At 33.8% G+C, this 27,062-nt stretch overlaps 1 protein-coding gene across 1 annotated transcript; it reads right to left on the minus strand.

The window, feature by feature from the left end:
* Positions 1-400: 400 nt before the first annotated feature.
* Positions 401-25,146, minus strand: LOC139489824 (neurotrypsin-like). Its single transcript, XM_071276668.1, has 12 exons — positions 25,044-25,146; positions 24,693-24,859; positions 22,421-22,514; positions 20,865-20,942; positions 20,326-20,444; positions 17,654-17,721; positions 9,122-9,235; positions 7,120-7,175; positions 6,194-6,386; positions 1,531-1,799; positions 1,201-1,340; positions 401-696 (listed from the first exon to the last, which is right to left on the minus strand). Exons 1-12 carry the CDS (start codon positions 25,144-25,146, stop codon positions 502-504), a joined length of 1,596 nt encoding a protein of 531 aa, XP_071132769.1. The 3' UTR covers positions 401-501.
* Between the last annotated feature and the right edge of the window lie 1,916 nt (positions 25,147-27,062).

Raw genomic sequence — 27,062 nt, forward strand, 5'->3', positions numbered from 1 at the left:
TGTGTTCAAAAGCAAAATTATTTCATCTGGCAAGGAATATAAAAGTAAAAAATGAGAATTTTTTTTTTATATATTTTCATTTTTTTTTATCAAACAAAGGATCCTTAAATTATTCATAATCCCTGAAATTATATTAGGGAATTTGTAGAATAATTATTAAAATGTTCAGTGATTATGTAAAATCACTGGTCATTTTTAGGGATTATATATAATTACTAATGATTTAAGTGATTCTACATATTCCCTGAAAAATCAGGGATTCTACATAATCCCTGATTATACAAATTCACTGTAACATATACACTGTTTATATCTCCATCTGCTACTATACTTGGTTCAAAAAAGTATTCAAAAGATCAGAATTAAAAATATGTCTAAAGAATTTTAAAAAATTTGCATCGATAATAACATTTAATGTTTTGGAATACATAATGGTTGGAATGTGTGTTATTTTGATGGACCATATATGCATAAAAAGTTCCTTTTCTTCGTCTTTTTTATTCATCCAAATATCTGTGATGCGACCGGCGTTGTTGGAGGAGGGTGAATAATATTGAGTATCCATTTAACGTAGGTTGATACTTCAGTATAAACACCCGGCTTATTCATACGGCCACACCCATCTCCCCAGGATACAACTCCTACTATAGTCCACTGATTATTTCGTCGACACATTAATGGTCCTCCAGAATCACCCTACAATAACAGTTCGATAAAATAAGCAACACCATATTTTGTTAACATTGCAATCGCTTTTTGTGTTTTCTTAGAGTTACAGAATTTATATGCACTGCTGGTGAATAAAGTGTGTTAATGTCTGAATGTTGAACATTCTACTATGGTATGAACATTCTATTATGGTATGATTGTTGAACGACCGTGTATGTTTCCTTTCATAGTCGGATCTTTAAAGTAGTAACATCTTAAATTTCCCTAGTTGACCAGGAATTTCTTATGTGTAGTACACTCTAGTTTTTTTAACAATTTTTACTATGTTATTTTGACTGTTTATCGTTTGTTCATCTTTGTTTCTTTCAGACACAGTGTTGAATATTTTTGTGATATTGTCAATCTATTAGATTGTGATATTGTAAGCCATCATTTTATCTTCTCATTATTTTTAAAGTCTTTATCAATAATTGTCTTGCATAGTAATTTTGATCTCCAGTAATTACAAAAATCATCTCTTCTTTTTCCTACCTGGCATGCATCTTTTCCTCCCATTTCGTATCCAGCACATATCATACCAGGGGGCAAAGTAGACCCATATTTACTTCGACAATCAGTATAGGAAAATATTGGAACTCTTATTTGCTGCATTATACTTTTATTGCCTGTACCTAAAATAAAATTCTATTAATTTCTCTGAATACAAGACGTTATTGAGTCCTAAGCAACAAACAGATGAGAATTAGTTAACGTTAACGAATACAAAAATAATCACTGGATATTTATCATATAAAGTTAAATCGGTGATAAACACAGAAACTGTGACATCGTAGACCCAATGAAGTGTAACCTGATACGTACCTCTAGTATCTCCCCATCCAGTCACATAACAGAAATCGCTACCATTGAATGGACGCGTGTCTGTGCCTGGTAAACAAATAGTCTGCACGTATCTAGTTGTTACGGCTGGTCTATCCAACTTGATCAGTGCTATATCAGCTGGATGTCTTCCAATTCTGTACCAGTTGTGTTTGATTAGCTGTTTAATGCTAAATTCCTGTTCTGGACTTTCATTTACATCCTTATTATAGTCCCCTAGTCTGACACGGACATTCGACACATCTTTTAACCTACAATAAGAGTGAAAATTGATTTAACTTGTTAGTCATATTGTTTGTTAAAATCACACAAGAATTTATTTTTCCTTTTACTTTATCGTGCTTGTCATTCAACAAAAACGACTCTTACTACGGGTTCACCATGATATAACATTAGCACTTGATAATAACTGCTGTGCGGTACTTGTTATGCTCGATCTATCCGCTGAATTCGACACTATCGACCATCCCATCCTGATCAATCGGTTATAATACTCTTACGGCATAACTGGAACAGCGCTGTCATGGATGAGATCCTATCTTGAAAGTAGAAATCAACGTGTAGCAATTGGCTCCGTATTGTCAGATGTAATAAACATTAATAAAATTGAGAATGGAAATGGGGAATGTGCCAAAGAGACAACAACCCGACCATAGAAAAAAACAACAGCAGAAGGTCACCAACAGGTCTTCAATGTAGCGAGAATTCCCGCACCCGGAGGCGTCCTTCAACTGGCCCCTAAACAAATATATACTAGTCCAGTGATAATGAACGCCATACTAATTTCTAAAAAGTACACAAGAAACTAAAATTAAAATAATACAAGACTAACAAAAGCAAGAGGCTCCTGACTTGGGACAGGCGCAACAATTAAATATGGCGTTCCGCAAGGTTCGATCTTGGGACCCCGATTGTATTGCATTTTTTGCAAAACCGATCAGTGAAATATGTCGGCGGCACAACTTTAGCTATCATGGGTATCCTGATGACACGCAAGTCTACCTAGTTATCAAACCACTCGATAATTGGGACCACATATCTTCACGTCTAGAGACTTGTTTAGCTGACATTAGTAAATGGATGTGCTTAAACATGCTCAAAAAGACGTTTCGACAAAGCTACTGCGAGCCTCCGGAACAATCTTCCTAGCCATCTAAGACATGAACACTCACTCGAACTTTTTAAGAAAAATTTGAAACCCCGTTATTTTAGACTCGCTTTCAGTGATTACATTTAACTTTTTATACTGACTTTGACTTTTTAACTTTGTTCTTTTCGTTGTAGGAATTTCGTCTCGATTATTAGGAATAATATTACATTCAATTAATGTAGGCAGATCAAGTTGTTCGTCACCATGTACAAATTTTATGACGAAATCTTTTCCTCTTTTCCCGGAAGTAGCTTCTCTGCCGGATCATGTTGTAAGAGAGTAGTTTTCAGGTTTTTCCTGAACATTGAACAGACTGAAGCATTCAGGCGAGGCAATAGACCGGTTGCTTTGGTCGTCAACGATTGCGTACATCCGGATAATTTTGTCTGTCTTTTCCTTGTGGTACATATCCACAGGTACTATTTTGAGATTTCAAACTCTTAGGATCCTTGTGTATCTCTGTACAGGTTGAACTCACAGAGGTTAACTTTCAGCTGACTCTGTCTGCTCCCCGCCGTAGGCTTGTCGGGTTGAGCTAAACTGAGAACTTTCGGATTGTTATTGTCTGGTGATGTGAAGTGCAGTGGTATGTCGTTCACTTGCTCACTCATTACAACTGATACTTGCATTGCAGTCCCGACTTCTGTGTTTGGTTGATTCACAACACTTGTAGCACACATTATTTTGTTTTAACAATTCCTTGCGTTCCTCGATGACTTGGCTCTGAACGCTCGGCATTCGTTCAATGTATGCTTTGTCTTCTGTAGGATGCACATTACTTGTTGTTGGCTACTATCTGCAGGTTGCTGTTCAACAGCCGTCTTATGGACGTCAACTTTAGAATACGTCAGAGGTGTGAGCCTTGGCGTATCGACTTTTGTACTAGGCGTAACTTTTGACCCAAAGATAAACCCAGGATCGTTCTTTATTTTACTAATTTCCCTGATGAAGGCAGAGAATTCTGTGAAGGGTAGAAGTGCAACTTCATATTTAGACTTGTATCTTGAATCCCTTGTTGTCCACTTTTCTTGGAGTCCGTATGGCAGTTTTTCCACAATAAGATTTATCTCCTTCGAAGAGCCGAAGTAAGCTAGCAAACATCCCAGCTTGGGATTTTCTTTATGATACTCTATTTTTGAGATAATATCTGACAAATCGTACAGGTGTGAGTTGTCTTTATTTGTCAGTGTTGGAAAGTTGTCAAGTTTGTTGACGAGAGACGTTTGCTACATTTATATTGGAGCACCATATCGATCGTCCAGTCTTTCCCATAGTCTGTGTAGACCTCTTGTTGGGTTGTTGGCATTTGATGCCCCTATATTCTTGGCATGTTTACCAGACTCTGGTCCAAGCCATTTAATAAGTAGGTCTATCTGAGTCTGAAACTTGTAGTTCGTCTATGACGTTTTTAAAACTGGCTTTCCATGTATGAAAGGATTCTGCCTGGTCGTTAAAGCTTGTTAGTCGGGAGAAAGAGAAATCTGGTGATCTCTAATGTAGGATTATTTTGTTGCAGGTGTGCAGAAGGGGTCTCTTCTATGACGCCTTGTTTTTGTTGTAAGACAGGGATCTCTTCTTTAACGCCTTGTTTTTCAATTCCAATTAATCTTCCCAGTCCTGGGAATACATTAACTTCTGGAGACTAAGCATGTGTAGGAAATACCTCAGGTATTTGTGATGGCAAGTTCAGTGCCACGGATGGTATGAACGCTGGAGCTTTATGACTTAGCTTAATATTCTTAACAGGATTTTTTTAAGCCTTTGAGGTTCTGTAACTTCCTGTCCGGCAGTAGTCACAGGATGTTTATTGACGAAATCTTGTACACGCTGGAGCGGGTCTTCCGTTTCGTCAGGGAGATCGATAAACGCTTGGCTGTCGTCGTATTCCAGGACACGAGCATCTGCTTCTGCGGCTGCAGCTTCTTTCTGTGTTTCAGGAAGGTTAAATTTGGCCTTCAGCTCGGCCTCTTCCCGGCTTACTCGTGCGGCCTCTTGTTGCATTTGAGCCTTCCTGCGTATGGCCTCTTGTTCCATCTCAGCCTTTTTGCTTGCTGCATCCTGTTCCATTTCGATTTGTCTGAACAGAGCTTGTTCCTCTAACATTGCCTCCTGTTGTAAAATAAGGGCATGTTTTTCAACAAAGGCTATTTTACATTAGGCAGCCTCTGCTTTGGCACGCTTTCTCTGTGCTAGGCTTGACATGTCTGTCGCGTTAGAGCTACCGCTGTGTGAGGTTTTCTTACCCTTTGATGTCTTTGTTTTAGTGGATTTAGCCTTAGTGAGGGCAAGGCGATGCTCGTGTAAAGATTTCATGGCCAGTTCCACTTTGGACAGACGAAGATCCAATGTGAGGTTACATGCGTCTATGTCTTTTTGGCTTTCCAACGTTCTGGTCCTTTTTAGAAAGTCCAGATATTTGTCTGTGAGCCTACGATAATTGGTACAGGCTTTTACAAGATTGTCCTGGGCTGTTTAGACTTGCTGAAGTTCATTGGGAGGTGTAGTGATTTCCAATAACTGGGTTGTTATATCTGACCAAAGGGCCTCTAGTTCCTCACAGAACTTGTTACGTTTTTCTGTGTAGGCTCCTTTACCTTTTTCGGTGAGATCCCGTACTCGCGTAGTCTCGGGATTTTCATCTAAATGTCTGGTATAAGACGGACGTATTTTCTATTAGTTCTTCAGAAACATCTCCCTCTGGGGGTTGAACCTCGTCTTGCTGTTCCGCGTGACTGGGATCCATGCTGGCTCAACGTTGTTGGGTTACTGCCTAGTACACACAAGTTATTTAGTCCACTTTCAGTGTAAAAGTATGTACGTTGCTGCGTTGTACTTCCTTGTCTGGATATGTATACAGGTTGTCGTCAATTTAATGTATGGCAAGGGATGACGCTTTCTCGCAGGGACCAACAGGCTGGTTGTAGCTGTAGAACTAGCGTGGAGTGGCGTTATCTGTGAGACAACAGTCAAGTTGTAGACTTTTTACTGTAATGGCTTGACCATTAAGTATAACCGACGATTGGGCTCTAGCAGAAAAGACTACCAGGTGCTGATACTTTAAGGCAGCAACCATTTGATTTTCTGGAAGGGGAGCTATGGATTTTTTTTTCAGACAAAAGTTTTTTGGGGGCGAAAAACAATCTATTTTTTTGGCGACAAGTCGAAAACAATTTTTCTCTTTTAATTTGTTTATCTGTGACACAACATAAATGTGATAATAATAAGGTTAAAGAGAAGTTTTACATGGGACAAAATGACATAACAAAACCCAACACATTTTAAAAACTATAAACGTTCTGCGCGAGTAAAAGATTACCTTAGCTGTATTTTTCAAAACCTTTCGCAAACATTGGTCCTTAATGCTCTTCATTTTTAATTTAATCTTTTTAACTTTTCATATGTGAGCGTCACTGGTGAATCTTTTGCAGACGAAACTAGCGTCTGGCGTACAAATTAAATATTGGCATCTATGATGAGTTTATTTATAGTGTGTACCTGTCAAAGCAGTGTGCAGCTGTCAGAACCCACTGATTTTCTATCAGTGTTCCACCACAATAAGGTTCTTCTATCCCTGTGGGTAAAATTAACAGAATTGACGCTTGCCAAGGCCAGCTTCCTCTTGTAACTGCCTGTCCTCCAACTATTCGATAACTTCTTTCTAGTATTGGGAAAAATTGATACCCGCAACCTGAAAATGTTGTTCATTTATCAGCCATTTTATTTGATTTACATAAAATGGTCAAACAGTCAGTAACTTGTATTGCTGTAAAAAGATGTTATTAATATTTTTCAAATAACATAATATATAAGATTATGTCATAAACATTTTGGAGAATAACAATGGGTAGAAGGCTTTTAAGATTTTCTAAGATAAGAACTTGTTTTGTATTTTTGCAGAGGAGATTCCTTTTACGATCTTTTACCTTTCTAATTATGAATTTATTACATTAAGATGGTACATAATATGTACAAAACAGTTAACCTGTTCCAAACTGTATAATGATATTTATCATCCGAGTCAAGCGTACAATGTAGCCTAGATGTACACTGTTATGCACATTCAAGACGAACCCAAATAACAAAAAATGAATTTGTATGTCTGTAAAGGTAACATGAAAATCCAAACGATGACTATTGAAAGTATTTTTGATTGACAATGGAAACAAATGCAGCGCTATGACTTGTTGTTGACTGTCAATTTATTGTTTGTGTTGTACTAAAATTCACCAAAGAGTTATAAGGTGTGTAGAACTGCATAGCACGGGGATTGCTATTTGATATACAAATGTATTTGAAACCTGCATCAGGCTACTGCACATATTATTAGTTATGATTATGATGTATTCTTCAATAATATTAATAGTTTGACGGTAGCTACGCTTAAACAAATTTAGTATACAGCAGAAAACATAAATTTATACCTGGCTGACAAGTAATCCAAACATCTTCCTTGTGCACACAGTCATTGTTGCCAAATCTGAAAATGGAGATTCAAATAATTTAAGATAAAAAATTACATTTGCTTTGCGCCGGTTTACATTAAAATCAGAGGGATAATAAGGTCAACAAATTTGTTTATACAATTGTTCAAAGACTTTATTACGCCAAGACTACGGCAAAGTTATAAACAAATAATTTAACAGAAATTTGCTATTAATACCATAATATTCCCTAAATTATGTTTTTACTTATTAAGAGATTTCGTGTTTGGGACGTGCATATGTATGAATGTTAGACTGTCCTTCTGGTATCTTTTGCCTCTTTTTTTTTAACTATGGTTATATTTCTGATTTCATCCTTGACCAAGTTGATCCTTAATAGTTGAAATAATCTTCTGCTGTTGTTTTTTTCTATGGTCGGGTTGTTGTCTCTTTGGCACATTCCCCATTTCCATTCTCAATTTTATTTCAATAGGTCACGAGTGGTCTCTCTAAACAATAATTTCTTGATTACAACTTTAAGCTGGAGCGATTTCCAAATATGTATCCTGGAGTTATAGATTATTTTGCATCAGACTATACATTGATGCATACATCAGAACTGCTTACTTTGCCAAAGCATTTTAGAGGTCATGTACATTGCATGATAATGAAGTGACAACGAGAATTTATTTATTCCAGAAATATCAGATAAACTATAGCATCTTAAGAGTCTGTGTCGCTCACCTTGTTATATGTGCATATTAAACAAAGGACAAAGATGGATTCATGACAAAATTGTGTTTTGGTGATGATGATGTGTTTGTAGATCTTACTTTACTGAACATGTTTGCTGGTTACTGTTTTCTCTATCTATAATAAACTTGGCCCTTAAGTTAGAGGAAATTTTTTTGGTAAAAATACAAAAACTTACCAAATTAATGAAAATTGTTAAAAATTGACTATAAAGGGCAATAACTCCTTAAGGGATCAACTGACCATTTTGGTCATGTTGACTTATTTGTAGATCTTACTTTGATGAACATTATTGCTGTTTACAGTTTATCTCTATCTATAATAGTATTCAAGATAATAACCAAAAACGGCAAAATTTCTTTCAAAATTACAAAAATGGGGCAGCAATTCAACAACGAGTTGTCCACTTCATCTGAAAATTTCAGGGCAGATAGATATTGATTTGATAAACAATTTAACGCCTTGACAGATTTGCTCTAAATGCTTTGGTTTCAGAGTTATAAGCCAAAATCTACATTTACCCCATATGTTCTATTTTTAGCCATTGCGGCCATCTTGGTTGGTAAGCCGGGTCACCGCACACATTTTTTAAACTAGATACCCTAAAAATAATTGTGACTAAGTTTGGTTCAATTTTGCCCAGTAGTTTGAGAGGAGAAGATTTTTGTAAAAGATTACAAAACAATTACGAAAAATTGGTAAAAAATGACTATAAAGGGCAATTACTCCTTAAGGGGTCAACTGACCATTTTGGGAATGTTGACTTATTTGTCGATCATTCTTTGCTGAACATTATTGCTGTTTACAGTTTATCTCTATCTATAATAATATTCAAGATAAAAACCAAAATACTCAGGGGCAGCAACCCAACAACCAGTTGTCGGATTCATCTGAAAATTGCAGGGCAGATATATCTTGACTAGACAATTTTACTCCATTCTGATTAGCTCTAAATGCTTTGGTTTCAGAGTTATAAGCCAAAATCTACATTTACCCCCTATGTTCTATTTTTAGCCATGGCGGCCATCTTTGTTGGTTGGCCGGGTCATCGGACACATTTTTCAAACTAGATACCCCAATGATGATTGTGGCCGAGTTTGGTTAAATTTGGCCAAGTAGTTTCAGAGAATAAGATTTTTGTAAAAATTAACGACGACGGACGACGACGACGACGCCGGACACTGGACGCCAAGTGATGAGAAAAGCTCACTAGGCCCTTTGGGCAAGGTGAGCTAAAAATAAGACTTACGGATTTCCGATACAATCAAATATCGAATGTTCACTTCCGTTACACTTTACGTTATCCATCCAGATTTGTCCACTTCTCAACGTCGGAAAACTTCGATAAGGATGTATAGCTGAGCTAAATTTAAAAAAAAGTCAATGTATTTACTATACTATATATAAAAATATTAAATTTCGCGAACCATTTAGGTCACGGAAATTCCAAAATATGGCATCAGTAAGGAGAGTTGTGCAAATAATGTGAATACACAGAACCCCCATCCAAATTATCTCTAGCTAAAAGTATTCATCTTTTTCTATTTTATATGTACTAACAATATTCAATTTTTCTATAATTTCGATTAAAATATTTCAAAATCTGAGTAAAAATAGATCGAATGCCCCAAATAAACATTGTCTGATTGGTTGAAGTACTGTGGCGTCGATGCTTAGCATAATAAGCCTCGATGTAAAGCACACGCTTCACAGGAATAAGGAGAGTTTTACAAATAATGTGAATACACAGATCCTCCATCCTATTTATATTTTGCTGGAAATGTTGCAGTGTTCATCATTTCTGTTTTGATTCTGCTCACCACATTCCATTTTTTCTATAATTTCGATTTAAATATGTGGAACCCGCAATAAAAATAGATGGCCTCAATCACGTGGCCTCAATGATTTAATAGCAACGCAAAAAATGTTGTACTGTGTTACCAGTCGGAACTACTCGGCCTTTCTGGTTGCACGAAGTGAATAGCCGAGTAGTTCCGATTGACGATGTTACATAAGCCGAATCACACATACAGATCTTTGCGCTCAAATGTAATTCTTGGTAAAGTATACAGGTAACTTCGTTTACGAATTTATACACACTTTTTCATTAACATATTACCAGAATTTTGCATATTCACGTTTTTTTATGCTGAACTGTAGTCGAATTCAATTCTATACATTTTTTTTACGTAAATCAATAGGAGTAAGAATATTTTTTCGCGCCAATATAACCAGCATCTTCACCATCAACAAAATTATTTACCGTTATTTTTGTGCAATTTCAGTTATATAGTTTATCAATTAGAGAAATTTTGGTAAGTATTACTTATTAATGTTAAGGTTCTACTGATGTGCTTCTCTAGACCTTTTTGACGGTCCGTTTTATCCCATTTATCTCAATACTATCTCCGATGACAGAAATGTCAACCCGACCTATTCGTGTCGAAAGTGAAAATCGCATCTATTTGATGAATTAATTTCTTCTTCAACGGTTCATGCATTATTTCTGTATTATTTGATAACCAATCAAATTCACGTTGCATGTTTGCATGAAAATGGTTATGTATTAGTGAATTGTAAGGGCGATGCAACATGCGAGGTCAGTGCGCAATCACGTGACATTATTATTTGTAAACAAACATGCTCCCCGTGTACCACGTGTCTGAATTATCCTTTCAAAGTGTTATGAATCTTTCAATCACTATTTTATGATATATTTCTTTTCGTTTTTAGGTCTGAATATCAGTATATTCCAAGTGAATTAGTAATAGTTCTGAGTTGTGTGGTTTTTGGTTTATAGAATTAGAAGGTAAGTCTACATAAGTTATATTTAACTTAAGTCTAAAAAGATAACTCCACTTTCCCTCTATATTTAAAACTGTTTAATTTTGATGTTAAAATTGGAAAATTTCAACTATCAACATGTTGGGCTTTAAAAATTAAAATATTGCAAAAAAACTTCCATTCAAATGCCTTAATATATCATTTATTATGTACAAAAAGTACTCATTTGATTTATCAGACTTGGCATAATTATTCAAAAGTCAAATTTATATCAGCCTGGGCCTAAAAATTGAGTTTTTTCAAAGAAAGGGGGCCTTTCATGAAGATGTAATATTTTCCAGCAATTTTAAATTTGTGAAGCTTTTTGGTTATAAATAATCCTTACATATGTATTGCATGTACTTGAAATGGAAAGAAAAGTTACAAATATCATATCATATTAGTTTAAAAGAGTCTAAAGCCAAGTAAGACTGGAAAAAAATAAGGGTCAATTTAGGCCGTGCCACATATTTCCATTAAAAAATGCATATTGAGGCTATAAGAAATAAAAAATTGTGTCTTTTTTTTATCATTTCTATACTCATGTGTCATGATACAACAAATCTGAGCACAAAAAGACTCTTGCAATTAACTTTTCTTGCAGAGAGTATGGTTTGATACAAAGATTTTTGGCTTTTTAGTGAAAAACTTGAATTCAATTTTAGTGTCAACAGGCTTATATTTAAACCACTTGCTATCCTACAGAAGAAAAGAAAGATATGTGAAATGGAACAGGAACAATAGACATTGTAAAGTGCTTTTGGTTCAAATTTAGTGAGGTCTTTATTGTGGACTTCAAATTTTATGTACCAAGAACCCCACTTTTGACTTCATTCAAACAGCGCTTTAGACAAGGGTCATTTATACAACACATTTTGCACATATTGTCTGAGATAATCTTCTTTTCTGTAGATCCTGAGTTCATAAACAAGTAAAGGCATAGAAACACAAGTATTGACACATGAAAACGTGTCAGATAGAAAGTCAGGATGCCATGTATGCATTAATATTGAAAAAGCCATAAAATGCCTATTTTGACCATAAAATGCCAAAATTGGTAATTTTTGTAGAAATTTTATAGAATAAAAGTTTGAATCCTTTAGTTTCATGCTATTTGACAAATTGACACCACCAAATCATTTAGGGAAGTTGCCCAAGTACAGATTCTATATTGATAGACTTCACCTCTTAGGTCCGAGAACACAATTAATTTGTAGTGCATTTCTTTTAGAACATAAATGAAAATAAAAAAAATCCCACCTGTGCTTTCTCAATGAAACTTTTACAGTGTGTTGTACTACTTTTTGGACAAATTATATCAAAATTGTACAAAACTTCATCGTCTCTAACTCAAAATATGAACAATTTTATCTTTAGGGCGTCTTGGAATCTTTTGACAGCTTCCGAAGTCCTATATTTCAACCTTTTTCACCTGGACCAAATCACTACTTTCCTTTTAAATTTGGGACCCAAATTTTTTACAGTGTAATTTCACCCCCCTACTTACAATTTGAGGCATTAAACATGGATACATTAATATGGAAGGGGTATTAAAATTAATGGCAAGTAACCCACTATGAACACTAGGGACTTTATTCGTAACCCACTATGAACACTAGGGACTTTATTCGTGAACAACGAAAATAAGGGACGACAATTGTGGTCTCGAACCATTTGTCTGTCTGGATTGTTAAAACCACAAAATCAGAAAGTGATGAATATGCAAGTTTTCAACAATCCCGGAAAATACGAAAAATACACCTTATCGCTATTTAATCCAATCTGGGAAAGACAGTCAAATGTACAACTCCCTGTTTGGGTCGTGTGGCTGAAAATAGAGGTTTTTTAGTAGAGAGCTGAGGGAGTAAAAACTTTAGAAAGCGATCATCAAGAAACTTTAAGGGGGTGGCGGGTCTAAATCATTTATATAGGATTTCTCTATATTTTTCTATAAATGAACTTTATATTATAGTTAATAGAAAAATAAAATAAAAAAAGTGGGGTCACCCTTCATTTGCGCTCATAATCAGTCTTCCAAAGAAGCATACATTTATGTAAAAGTGTTTTTTTGTCTGTTGAAGTAATAGGAGAAATAAAGTTAATATCGAAATAAAAAAAGAAATTTATTACAGAAATCGCTCAAATTTTACAATAATTTAGTTTAAGTACAGCTCACATATGGAAATGATATTAAAAAATATAGGTCACAGATGAGTTGAAAAAGATATTTCAATTTTAAAGCAAAAAAAATGGCATTTACCCACCAAAGGGAGATAATTTGGAACTTTTTCAATGATGAATACATTCTAAAACAGGGACAAAACTTAAAGGGGGCCCAGTCGCCCATGACTCCTAGATTTTGAGCTGGGCCTCTAAACTTTCAGTTAAATTTTAGTTGCACATATACGAACTAATTATGAAATATCTGGTCTGGGCTCCTAGCTTGAAAACCCAAGTTTAGTCCCTGTAAAAGTCATCTGGGGCCAACACAAATTTTTTGTTTTAATGAAAAACAAATGTTTATTTTTTTTCTGAAAATTTTATACCCTCGAGGCTCCTTAATATAGTATGATCCACTTTTTTCGAAATTAAAATTGAAGTAAAAAATTATTTTGTTTAAAGTTTTTACGGTAAGGGACGACATCAAAAGATCAATGTAAGATAAAAAACTTAATTCAAATAGTTTGGGGGTTGAACTGCTGCAAAATTTGTTTATCTGACATTGATTTTTACATATATCCATATGAGTCAATCAGTTTTTCCCAAATTAAGTTAAGAAGGGGGTAGGGGGGGGGGGGGGGGTCAGTGAAAAAACTTGAGTCATATTTTTTACCAATTATTTATTCAATTTATCATATGTAGAAAATGTGAATTCAGTTTTTTATCCTTCATTGAACTTTTGGTGTCGTCCTTAAGTTAAAACAGGTCTCATAAAAAAGTATTGTGCATCAGTGTAAATTTCATGAATTCTTAAATCACATGTAAATAAATCATGGACTATAATTCTTTATAGCAATATCTGTTAGCCATTTAGGGGTCTTTTGCATTTAAAGTTCAGATTAGGTGGGTTTATTTTGCGAAAAATGACCTCAATATAAAGGAGAATATATATATATAGACAATATATAGACTCAAAAAATGGTATATCAAACAGAAGACAAAAAAGGGAAAATATAGTGAATTATGGAGAATTTATATTATTAAATGTACATGCATTTGAAATATTTAAGATCCATGGTGACCTAGCTACCAGTTTAGAAAACAGTGATTTAAATGCTAGTCTATTAGAGGGATATTTCATTTTCATTGGTAGTAGATATAGAATCTTATTTTATCATGAAGTCCAATTTGAAAATGACTTTGAGGAGGGTTGGGATCCCGCTAACATGTTTAACCTGCCACATTATTTATGTATGTGCCTGTCTCAAGTCAGGAGCCTGTAATTCAGTGGTTGTCGTTTGTTTATGTGTTACATATTTGTTTTTCGTTCATTTTTTTTACATATATAAGGCCGTTAGTTTTCTAGCTTGAATTGTTTTACATTGTCTTATCGGGGCCTTTTATAGCTGACTATATATGCAGTATGGGTTTTGCTCATTGTTGAAGGCCGTAGGGTGACCTATAATTGTTAATGTTTGTGTCATTTTGGTCTTTTGTGGATAGTTGTCTCATTGGCAATCATACCACATCTTCTTTTTTATATTTGGGAATGAAGATGTAGTAAAGGCTGAATGCCAGTTTTAGTCTTATATATGTACTTTATAATTTTAGTCTTACATGTATATAATTACATATATGTATGTGTACATATATCACTGATTTAGTGGCAATGATAATTAGACACTGAAAAGTCTTCAATGGTGGATCTAGAACTTTTCAGGGGGGGGGGGGGGGCAGTCATGCTTCAGTGAGTGATTCCCTATATAATCAACCAAGTTTTTCCCATAAAAAGGGGGGGCGGCCCCCCCTGGATCCACCTATGGTCTTAGATAACATTTTATAGTTATGAATATTTTGTCAGTTGACTAAAACTAGATGGAGGTGTGTGTGTTCTTATTTCCAACAGAAGGACACTAATTAACCAATATCAATATGTGCATGAAGCAAATTGATAGTTGCTAGATACTGAATAATTATACCACAAGAAAGTTTTAACCTGTGCATTTTTATACTTAAAGTAGGATAAAAAAATCATGTCTTTTTCAGGACTTCTGAATCCAACCATGTAGTATGGAATGTTCTTGAGATATGGTTTTGGTCGATGGATGTTCACGAAGGACCTGTAGTACAAAGTATATCACTGGATTTAGCTCTTTGTCTAAGTGCATTATTAAATTATTTTGCTTTGAGCTCAGTTCATTGTTATGCAATTCTTTCTTTGTAAAATAAAGATTTGACAGACAACTCTCATGTACAAGGATTTGTCAAAGTAGTATCACCTCTTATGTACAATGTAAGTATTAGGGAGATACAAGCATTCTATTTTAATTTTAACCAAACATATTATGTTTGTTCAATTATGTTAAAAAAATGATAAGCTCTATCTAGGCTTATCGATTTCTTAAACTATGTTTCATTGTTCATGCTTGAAATTTTTATACAACCACAGAAATTTTTGCGGTCCTAAATAGGTATCATATCGTCGTCGTCCGAAGACAGATGGTTTCCATATAATAACTTAACTATAAGCAAAAAGAAATAAATAAAATTATAACACAATGTTTATAACCACAAAAGGAAGCTTGGGATTGATTTTGGGGGTTATAGTCCATAAGGTTTAGGTTCCAAAGGTGCCCAAAACAAACATTAATTTAGTGTCAGTACAAAAAGTTGTGTATAAGTATTTCAATTGCTCTGAAATTGTACCATAATGTTTAATACCATAAGTAGAAGGTTGGGGTATATTTTAAGGGTTATTGGGGCAAACAGTCGAGGAATTGAGGGCCAAAAACAAGCATGTTTGTAGAGTCGAGACCATAAATTGTCCAGAATGGTTGTTGAATTACCTAAAACCAATGCTTTATGAAATCTTCTTTGAAAATTAGAGTTGTCTTTCTCTGTCCAGAATAGTAGTTTAATCAACTTAAATTAATGCTTTATACAATATACAATGCAAAATTCACTTTACTACCAACTGATCAATTAAAGCAGTCTTTAATAACCATTCAGTGATTACAAGCACTTTGATTATCATTCTAGGGTTATGCCCTTTTACAAATGGAAACATTGAAGAATTATTTAGTCTTAACTTAAGTTTGTTTTAACTAAATCTAGTGAACCATACCAATAGTAAGCAAATACATATGAAAAAGATGTGGTATGCTTTCCAATGAGACAGTTCTCCACAAAAGACCAAATGACACAGAAGTTAACAACTATAGGTCACTGTACGGACATAAACAATAAGCAAAACCAATACCGCATAATCAGCTATAAAAGGCACTTAAATGACAATATAAAACAATTCAAACGAGAAAACTAATGACCTTATTTATGTTAAAAAAAAAATAAACAAAAAACTTATATGTAACACATAAATAAACGACAATCACCGAGTTACAGGCTCCTTATATCATGTTCTCAAATCTAGATATCATCTCCCATATAGAAAAAAAACGCGTGAAAAAATAATCTATTATGTGTTGCTCTCCTAGATACAAAATGTATCCAAAATCAAAGACTAATGCTCAGGTTGGTTGTCACCGTGCAACACAGTTAATAATATAAAAAAGAAGATGTGGTATGATTGTCAATAAGACAACTATCCACAAAAGACCAAAATGACACAAACATTAACAATTATAGGTCACCGTACGGCCTTCAACAATGAGCAAAGCCCATACCGCATATATAGTCAGCTATAAAAGGCCCCGATAAGACAATGTAAAACAATTCAAGCGAGAAAACTAATGGCCTCATTTATGTAAAAAAAATGAACGAAAAACAAATATGTAACAGTTAAACAACGACAACCACTGAATTACAGGCTCCTGACTTGGGACAGGCACATACAAAAATAATGTGGCGGGGTTAAACATGTTAGTGGGATCCCAAGCCTCCCCCTAACCTGGGACAGTGGTATAACAGTACAACATGAGAACGAACTATAAAAATCAGTTAAAAAAGGCTTAACTCATCAGATAGACAAAAAAATAACACCATATTGGAAAAAAATAGAACTCCTTTTGTCATAAGACACTGTCAAACATCCAAACATACTATCCACACTCATCTGTGTCCACACTTGTATATATTAAAATTATATGTAATGAGTTTAAAATGGTCTGTTATAGGTCAGAGAATTAATATTTAACAATCAAAGATATTTTGCTATAATCTGAGATTTTGCAAATTCATGAATATTTTTTTCTGAGATTTCGCGGAAATATAAATCAATAACAACAATAGAATATGTCTATATACTATATCAAACTCTAAATCTGCGTCGGTCAATGAAAGTTGTGAATAATTTGCTCTAGGCATAACAAAGATCTGTACAATCCATCAAATGAAAACGAATCCAAAGTTGACAAAATGCAAAATATGACGTGGTTTTGACTTGAAATAGGCATTTGCACATGTGGCAGTATAACGTTTTTGAGAGTTAACCCCTCCACCTTTTCCCTCAAGATCTGAAGATTATGGAAATTAGTGATTATCAAAGTTTGATTTAGTAAGATTGAGTTGTTGTGGGTACGTGCCACTATTACAAATGTATATTTAAAAAAAAAACTTGAGTGTTTACATAAATATCTTGAAAAATATGTGCAGATATTTTTTAATTTCTATCACGAAATGTCTAGTTGAGTTCTTATGAAGTTAAGACATGCATGATTGTATTGTTCTTACGAAGATTTAACATTAAGTTCCGTTGTACATTATCGTATAGAGTATGTTTTCTATGGAATAGGTTTTACACAAAAGTTATTAACTTGGTAACAGTTGACAATTTACTTACAGAAAACCCAGTTGTCTACACACGACATTTGTAGAGGTTGACAATTTACTTACAGAAAACCCAGTTGTCTACAGACGACATTGGCTGATCTTCTTCTAAAGCCATCATCACAAACTGTTCCCCAAACATTACCATATTTAACTTCCAATCTTCCGGAAAATGGCAGTTTACCAACTAGACGAACTTCAGTTTTTTCAGAGGGGAAATCGTTATGAGCTGAAACATAAGTTATTGCTCGTATATATATACACTATTTGGGATTCCTATATTTTTTGGTAAAAACGGAATCCCATTTAGGATCTCTCAAATAAATCATTTAAATTCGTAATCGCAAATTGTCAATAAATATGTTTTCAGTGATGATCGAGGTGAAACTTTTTTGCAGTGCCAAACTACTTGAAATCAAAATTTATATAACCGCGGCAGATGCTGATCAAAGTCTTGTTTGTTATCACGGATTAAATACGTGATAAAATTTGTGAAAAATAGTTAATACAGATTTTTATATATTCAATAAAGTCATTATTTTCACACATGCATGTTTTTAGTCTATTTATGTACTTTACCATTTTCTTTAACTTAATTTATATTTAGTTTATAAGAATAAAAGATTCATTCACAAATGGAATTCGATAAAACAATACGATAAACTTATTGATGAAACGTTTATCGTGAATTGTTTAATCCGTGATACCGATTTCTGATTTATTCTAACAAATTAGTTAACTCTTCACGAAATTATTCCGCGAACACGAATTGCTGAAATCTGCGACAACTATTAAAGTAATTCCTCAAATGTATTGCATGAATGGAATCCATAAATACGAATAATAGTATTCGTTTTAACGAGTTTCATCCGAGTTCACGATTTTAAAAAAAGTGATCGCAAAATCAAATTATACTTTTGTGAGTTTCTTAAATACTTCAATAAATAATTCATGCATTACTATTTAAGTAAGGGTTAATTTTCATAATGTGAAAACTAAAAAGAATAATAATATAAGTATAATTTAAAAATTATAACTTTATATAAGACGCTGTTGAATAAATCAAAGAGAAATCAGAAACAGAAATCAGAAATAGAACAAAAGACGAATCAAAACACGGTAAAAAAAAATATAGATAGAACCACATATATGTAAGGTCACTCTAGAGGAGAACTTATGCAGGTATCAGTCCAACAGATTAAGTCTTTATTGGTCCATAAAAGGGTATCGAAATGGAACAGAAGCCTGTATTATTTAACTAAACAGAAATTCTCGATTTTTATTTTCTTTAAAGTTTTAGTTTTTGTATCGATTCGTCTGATTTTTATCCACGATAACGAATGATTCGAATTGTGTATAATTGATAATTCTGTTTTATCAGACGTAATTTTCAGCATTTATATCATCAAATTAAATGTTTGCACTCGGAAATTTTTTCTTATCTCCAAAATCTATTGCAAGTTAAAATGTCCATGAAAACTTGGTTGCTAAAATGAAATCAAATACCAAAATTTCACGCTTCAAACAAGTGTTTTAAAGACGTTTTTCAATCCTTAAACTTCAACAACTGAGAGTATTGTGTTATGTAATCCTATGAATGTTGTAAATGCTCGATTCCATCTATCTGGTTATAGTCCTATATCTAATTTTGGAAAATGTTTTTCAATAATGTGTGGTGCTTAAAATCACAGTCCTTTACTTAAACTTTTTCTGGTCAAACTCATTCTAAATCTAAATTTAATTTTGTACGATATACTCATATATTTTTTCGTCTTCTGTCAATAGGGATTGATAGATAGGACATGATAAGAAACCAATTTACAAACTTATTGTTTTCATAGATATTCATCAATGCTAACAAAGTAAACTTACAGAAAAAGGCAGTATTATTCTACCTCTTTTACAGTTGTCCTCCACTTATTTAACAATACATTGCCAAATATATTTATTTAGATGTAGGTATATGTGGATTGAGTGCCAATGAGACAACTATCCATCCAAGTCACAATTTATAAAAGTAAACCATAACCGTCTTGGTACGGTCTTCAACACGGAGCCTATGCTCACAACGAACAGCAAGCTATAAAGGGTCCCAAAAATTATTACACAAGTGTAAAACCATTCAAACGGGAAAACCAACGGTCTAATCTATATATCCAAAGTACATCCCATCCTACCTATCATTTTCTATGTTCAGTGGACCGTGAAAATGTGATAAAATCTCTAATTTGGCATTAAAATTGGAAAGATCCTATCATTGGGAACATGTTTACTAAGTTTCAAGTTGATTGGACTTAACTTCATCAAAAACTACCTCGACCAGAAACGGGACAGACTGACGAACGGACGAACGGACGAACGAACGGACGCTCATACCAGAAAACATAATGCCCATAAATGGGGCCTGAAAACGAGAAACAAGAAACACTTATGAAACACATAAACAGACGACAACCACTGAACCACTAAAACAGACGACAACCACTGAACCACATAAACAGACGACAACCACTGAACCACATAAACAGACGACAACCACTGAACATCAGATTCCTGACTTGGGACAAGTGCAAAAAAATACAGCGGGATTGAATGTTTTAAGGGTACCAAACGGCTTCTCCCTTTTCTTAAACAATAGTATAACATCACAACATAGAAAGACACAAAATGTGCATACTTACGTACGCAGTTCGTTTCATCTTCATTGTTACCACAATGGTTTCGTCCATCACACCGCCAATACTCTGGTATACATATATTCTTACTCTTACACAAAAATTGATTTGGTAGACAAGGTTGTCGGTCTGAAAACAAATATGAAAGAAAAATATACGACTAAACAAAGTGTAAAATCGGACACCACTTATGCGTAATACTTCACCTCATATTGTTTGGTGGTCTCCATTGTGTTGATAGTCTTGACATAAGATTTGCTATCTAATAAACTGGTAATAGACATGGTTATTTGTGATTTGAGCAAAGTTACTCATAAAACTTCCAATTGGTATGTCAGCAATCTTCTAACTTTGTTTTATATGCTACTGTACTTTATTTGTCAATTGATAGTAAGTATTATTTTTTAATGTCAAGATTTTGCGTGCTTGGATAATCAAATAGAAAAAAAAACATTATAAACAGGGACGATCATGTGATCATCATGTCAATTAACTGATATTTACTTGCTCAGTTTGTCGTGATAATGTGTGTGTAGTTAACATTTATACCTGCTGCTGGTCTTGGTGAAGGTAGTGTGCATGTGACAACTGCGGGCGTTTTCGATCTACAATTAATTCTGGTTCGGTCTGAAACGGAAAGCAATAATGTTGGAAAAGAAATGGTTAATACTTAGTTAAAATGATAATATCAGTAGGTTTTGGTTTACAATGTTCTTTTATTCTAACATTAAATCTTTATGGTGGTTGGTTGGGTTTACCAAACTTTACCAAGCACTAATGAGTACTTTTGGACTATTCAAAAATCAATCTTGAACTTCTTTCAATTTATCAACTGTAAACAAGTGTATGTTGATAGAGAAAGACTAATATTAATTAAGCAGATACGGAACGAGTTGATTTTCAACGTACGTTTTTCAACAATGAACATATCCCATACCGTATAGTCAACCAGTATTTAAAAGTATAATAAAGTTTCATTAAGACAAAACCGAAAAGCGACAGAACAGTATTCCTGTATACACCACCATAGTCGACATAATACTACAAATTAAACATTAGAATTTGTACATCAGAAGTGACATACAAGTTTAACTTATATATAAATAAACTCTTCAAAAATAGCAGGCTTATAAGTGTGTACACCAGAGACGGTTATTGTGTAAAAAAATATCCATCAGTCCCGCACGAATCAAATTTTGCACGAAGCTGAAGAGCATTGAGGACCAAAAACTACTAAAGGTTGTGTCAAATGCAGCTAAGGCAATGTTTTCCTGAGTTAGAAAATCCTTAGCCTTTCGACCATTTCAAAGTATTTATGATATGAACATTTGAGTCTTTTTTTTGTTTTGATGTTCAAATGACCTCCTACGTCGAATCTGCGTTTCGTTTCTTTTATGTGTTTTTCTGCTTTGAATCGATTTAATGAGTTAAGCTCTTTTGAAATTAATTTTATAGTTTGTTCTTATTTTGTACTGTTACACCAATGTCCCATGTTTTGGGTGAAGATTTGGTGCAAAGAATGTAGGTTAACCAAGCCACATTCTGTATGAGCCTGTCTCAAATCGTCAAGAGCATGTAATACAGTGATTGTCGTTTTTTGCTGTATATCATATTTAGTTTTCTCATTTGAACTGTATTACATTTCGGGGCCTTTTATAGCTGATTATTCGGTATATGTTTTGCTCATTGTTGGAAGGTCGTACGGTGAACTACAGTGGTTAACTGCTGTGCCATTTTGATTTTGGTGGAGAAAGAGTTGTCTAATAGGCAATTATACAATATCTTCTCATATGTCTCTCAATAAAATTAGAGTTATCTCGCTTCCTATAAAAAAAAAGTCGTGGAATATCGCTAAAATTTGAATTTTTATGCATATATGAGATATCAGTTATTCTACTCTATTCATTCACATTTTTGTCAACCTGTTTTTTAAGTTTCGTTATCAATATGGCATAACACACTAAGCAACTTGCTTTTTATGCTTTTGCAATCCATTATTTTTGTTTTTGATCCATGGCATAATACACTAAGCATCTCGCTTTTTATGCTTTAGCAATCCATTATTTTTGTTTTTGATCGATGGCATAATACACTAAGCAACTCACCTTTTATGCTTCTGCAATCCATTATGTTTGTTTCTGATCCATTGCAATTGACATTGCTCAGTAAAACAGGATGTCGACTCATTGAAATGTTGTTCTGCAAAAAATATATAATTATCTTTCTAGATTTAATTTACATATTATGTCAATTCGTAAACAATTTTCAATTTGATTTAAAAACAACGGAAAGCATCTTAGATGTAAAGGGACACATTTGTTTAAGCAAAACTAAATTAAATTCTGTGCTACCATTGTTCACAAATTAATACGCGTCATTACAATATACAGTTAAGGTGAATAACCAAAATTGTCAACACGAAAAGGTTATTTCCCTGAGGGCGCTGCATAAGAATATTGAATTTTCGTAATACTGGCTAAGTCAATGTTCTATACTACATTATTTCTTCTTTTATTTCTAATATGAATTCCTTTTTTTCTGTGAAATATGCGATATAATTGTTGATCATTTTTAAAGGCCGTATGGTGACCCATGACTACGTGCATCCGCAGTCATTTAGAATAGGGTATATAGTTTTCTCATAAGCTATCTTATACCACATCTTCTTATTCCTATATTATGTGATATTTGGTTGATATATCATTTTCGTTTACACAATGTATTTTGATGGTTACGACATTTATACGATTTTAGTGATGTTAGTGATGCTAAACTTAAAGTTTGTTGTCTGTCTTAAAACATTTCTTTCTGGTTTTGTTTTCATTGATTCATTGGTATCTTGTTTTTATTGTAAGAAGAAATATATTTGTTGATCAATTCTTCAAATTCTTTTCGGTGGGGTTGCTTCTTTTGAATGATAACAAGTAGTAATAGAAAGTGTCATGGTATGTAACCTTAAAGTGTATCTTTTTTATTTATACCAAATCGTTTGTTGTTGGTTGCTAAACTCAATCTGTTATCGGCTTCAAATGGCTTCTCGTTATGATGAGACGAGATATCGTTAGTATCATGACATAAATATATACTAAAACACACCCGCGAAATCGCGGGCATTCAGAGTATGGTCGAAAGTATGTAACGTGTTTTAGGATGCATTTTTGTAAAATATTTAATGACTGTAGAAATTAAGAAACGGTATCAAAAGTCATAGGTACTTGGGGACAGGACAATTAATTGTTTTTCTACCCCTCTTCCTTTTTTCCCATATATATAATTTATAAAAGTAAACTATATTTATAAATTGTTATTTGGATGGAGAGTTGTCTCATTGGCACTCAAACCACATCTTCATATATCTATCAACACACAATGTCAATAGCCAAAACATAAGGACTTACAACCACAGGAGACAGTTTGTATCGAGGCAAACATAAAAACTTCCCTACCCCAACTTCCACTTCCCTCCCATCTACTGCCAATTCCCTTTCCTTACATCCACTTTCCTCCCCTAAACACCTACACGATATTCGGTTACAAGTACCTTCCAGAATATCCCTATGTTTACCTTCCTCTCTCCACTGTTCCCTGAATTGCGTGCCCTCCTCCTGACTTCTGCTTACCACCCCGTCCCCGTACCAGTCCCATATTCCCTTATCCCTGTCCACTTTTTGTATTCTTGTCGTTCATTTTTGCTAATGTGCTTTGTCTATATGCTTTTTTGTGCTTCTTTGTTTGTATTCACAGTGATTAAGACTATACCACAATGTTGACTGCTGTACCCTTTTATCTATTATGTCTGTATTTCTTTTTTTCACACATTGTTGTCAATATCTTATGTCAATATAGTTTATGGGACTATCATATAAATGAAAAGTTTAGCTATAAAACAAGGGTTTAATTCACCATTTTTCACTTAAGAATATGCCTGTACCTAGTCAAGAATGTGACAGTTGTTATCCATTCGTATGATATGTTTGCCATTTGATTAGGGACTTCCCGTTTTGGATTTTCCTCGAAGTTTAGTATTTTTATGATTTTACTATTTGTTCAAATATCGGAAACCCTACAGCTAAATAACTTTCATGTAACATCGTCATTTAAAGTATATATAATTCTCAAAGGATGAATAATTACTTAAATTTCAAAAGGAAATTAGAATTATCACCCAAAGTCATAAAACCTTTATATATATATATATATATATATATATATATATATATATATATATATATATATATATATATATATATATATAAAAGAAGATGTGGTATAATTGCCATTGAGACAATTGTCCAAAAGAGACCAAGTGACACAGAAATTAACAACTATAGGTCACCGTCCACACGGAGCTGTCATTGCAAAATCGTTCAAGTTTACCTTTGTTTGATTGTCAAGTGCACCACTGAAGCCTAATTGTCGACATGCTACCGTAGCATCTCTAATAGACCATTTCGTGCTGCAGATCTGTCCCCAAGTTCCATTGATTTTTACCATCACTCGCCCAGTATTTGATTTTCCTCGTAAACTAATGTAGTTCTGATATCCTATCAAACAGTACAAATATTGATAAGATCAGATCAGTCCGTGAATAAAAATTATGGTATATAGACAACTGGATTAAACACTTAATCTCGACAAGGTAACTGGACTTCAGTAACAAATACAATGATTGGTCAAATGTTATAACTTACTGTTGAGCAGGAAAATATGTTTACCTTTCTGGAGCACCTGCTATCACCCCCACTTTTTTCTTAGATTCCTGTTTTTCAGTCTTTTCTATGTTATGATATGTATACTGTTTGTCTTTTGATTGTTTTTCTTGTTTTGACATGGCATTGTCAGTTTTTTCCCCCACTTATGAGTTTGAATATCCCCCAGGTATCTATTGTATCTCTTTTACTACAGAACAAACAAGAAATTGATAAAATTAAAGATTAGGAAATAATCCGAGGTACATATGTATCTAAACAATTTAAATGGTAAAACACCAAAACAAAAACATTGACCGATAAAATTAAAAGACGGGAAATTGCGACCCAATTTTTATACCTCAGGGTCGTTGTCACAAATTGTAATACTGGCATTATATCATACACGTAAAAAAACCGTTCAGATAATAACAAGAAAACCGTACAGATCACATAACCCCAAATGTTGACTCTGGTTTTTAAGCAACGCGCCCTGTAAGTTAAAGAACCATTTAAACAATTCAAAGAAGTCCGTTTAATAAGCCATTTTCTTAAATTGCCATTAATTCATTGATTTGTTCTTGTCCTAAGTATGCATGAAATATTTGTCACTGAACGTTTAGAAAATGAATTGATCAATCAATCAATCTTTCCAGTTCACAGAAGACACATCGCCTTTTGTCCGTCTTATCTGTGTCGGTTTGTGCCCTTTTTTGCGTTGTTGTTACCTTGTTATTTGTTGGTTGCACTTTATACTTATTCAATCATTATTTTTGTAATTTGTCCTTAGAATGGATTAATTTCGGTATGGCCATAATTGAATGCCTGCATTTGCACTCTAATACATAGTGTCTTTTTATGAAATCTAGGCTCTTATCAATGTTCATTTACCAAGTAATTATTTCGGAATTTATGAGAAGTCTATAAGTGCATTAGGAATAAAGTCAGATAGGATTTCTTTGTGACATTGATCTAGCAGTATTTTGTCCGCCCATAATACGATTGGAACAAAATTAATTAAAAACCAATAAATAATCCTACCTTCTACAGGATAAATCTCAAAAATAAAAATTGTAAACAATATAAAAGCAAGCTGCATTATGCTGTCACATACAAGCGAGTAGCAAGACAGAATTTTGATATCTTGAACAGACCAAATATATAAGACTGTTTAATTACAAAATCAAATCACCTCTATTGACAAACTTTTGGCCACACTTCTCCTCCCCGACTAAGAAACCCGATAAATTTGTAATGTTATGGACAAACAAATCATTAGATAACAATTTAAGCCTTGGGTGTGATATCACGATTAACTTCTCTTTGGTGAAATGTTCGATTAACGGCCGTGTTTCTTCCGAGTAATAAATGAACGTGACGGCCAACCCTGTTTGCACTGCTAGGGTGTTCCGAATGCTTCAATGTCAAAACACAGGACCACACCTGTAATCATTCCGAATGACAATTGATGGTAAAAAGGCTCAAACACAAAATAGAAATTAAAAAAAAATAATGTTACACCTACATTATGTCATACACGTAAAAAAAAAAAAAAAAAAAAAAAAAACATACAAAAAACCGCCTTGTATTGTAAGGACTCTTCGTTTAGGGATTTTGCGAGGGGATTGAATAATGTTTAACTATCTGAACTGATCGCTTATATTCATGTCGTACCATCCAAGGATTTCGTATGTTCTTAAGAAATTGATACAATCATTTATCATTTACATCATACTTTCTGATGTGAAGCGATGTTGAGGCACACAATGTAACAATTAGTTAAATATAGCCAAGGAACGCCTTATATCCTTACGGCCAAAAAAATCTTATTGTATAAAACGTTATTTTCTAAATATATTTTATTCACTGGAACGATGTCTAGTAAGTATGCGCAAGCATATTTAAAACATTTTGGTGTCCGAAATGAAAAGTGCTAATTGCTTAACACATTTTGATTCAGAAAATGTTTCAAATAATTCCCTATGAGTGTAATAGACTAAAATGGTAATGAAATTGTTAATTTTTTGCTTTTCTTCTGGATAAACGAACGTTGACCGAC

Source organism: Mytilus edulis, chromosome 9, assembly GCF_963676685.1.
Source record: "Mytilus edulis chromosome 9, xbMytEdul2.2, whole genome shotgun sequence".
Taxonomy (NCBI): domain Eukaryota; kingdom Metazoa; phylum Mollusca; class Bivalvia; order Mytilida; family Mytilidae; genus Mytilus; species Mytilus edulis.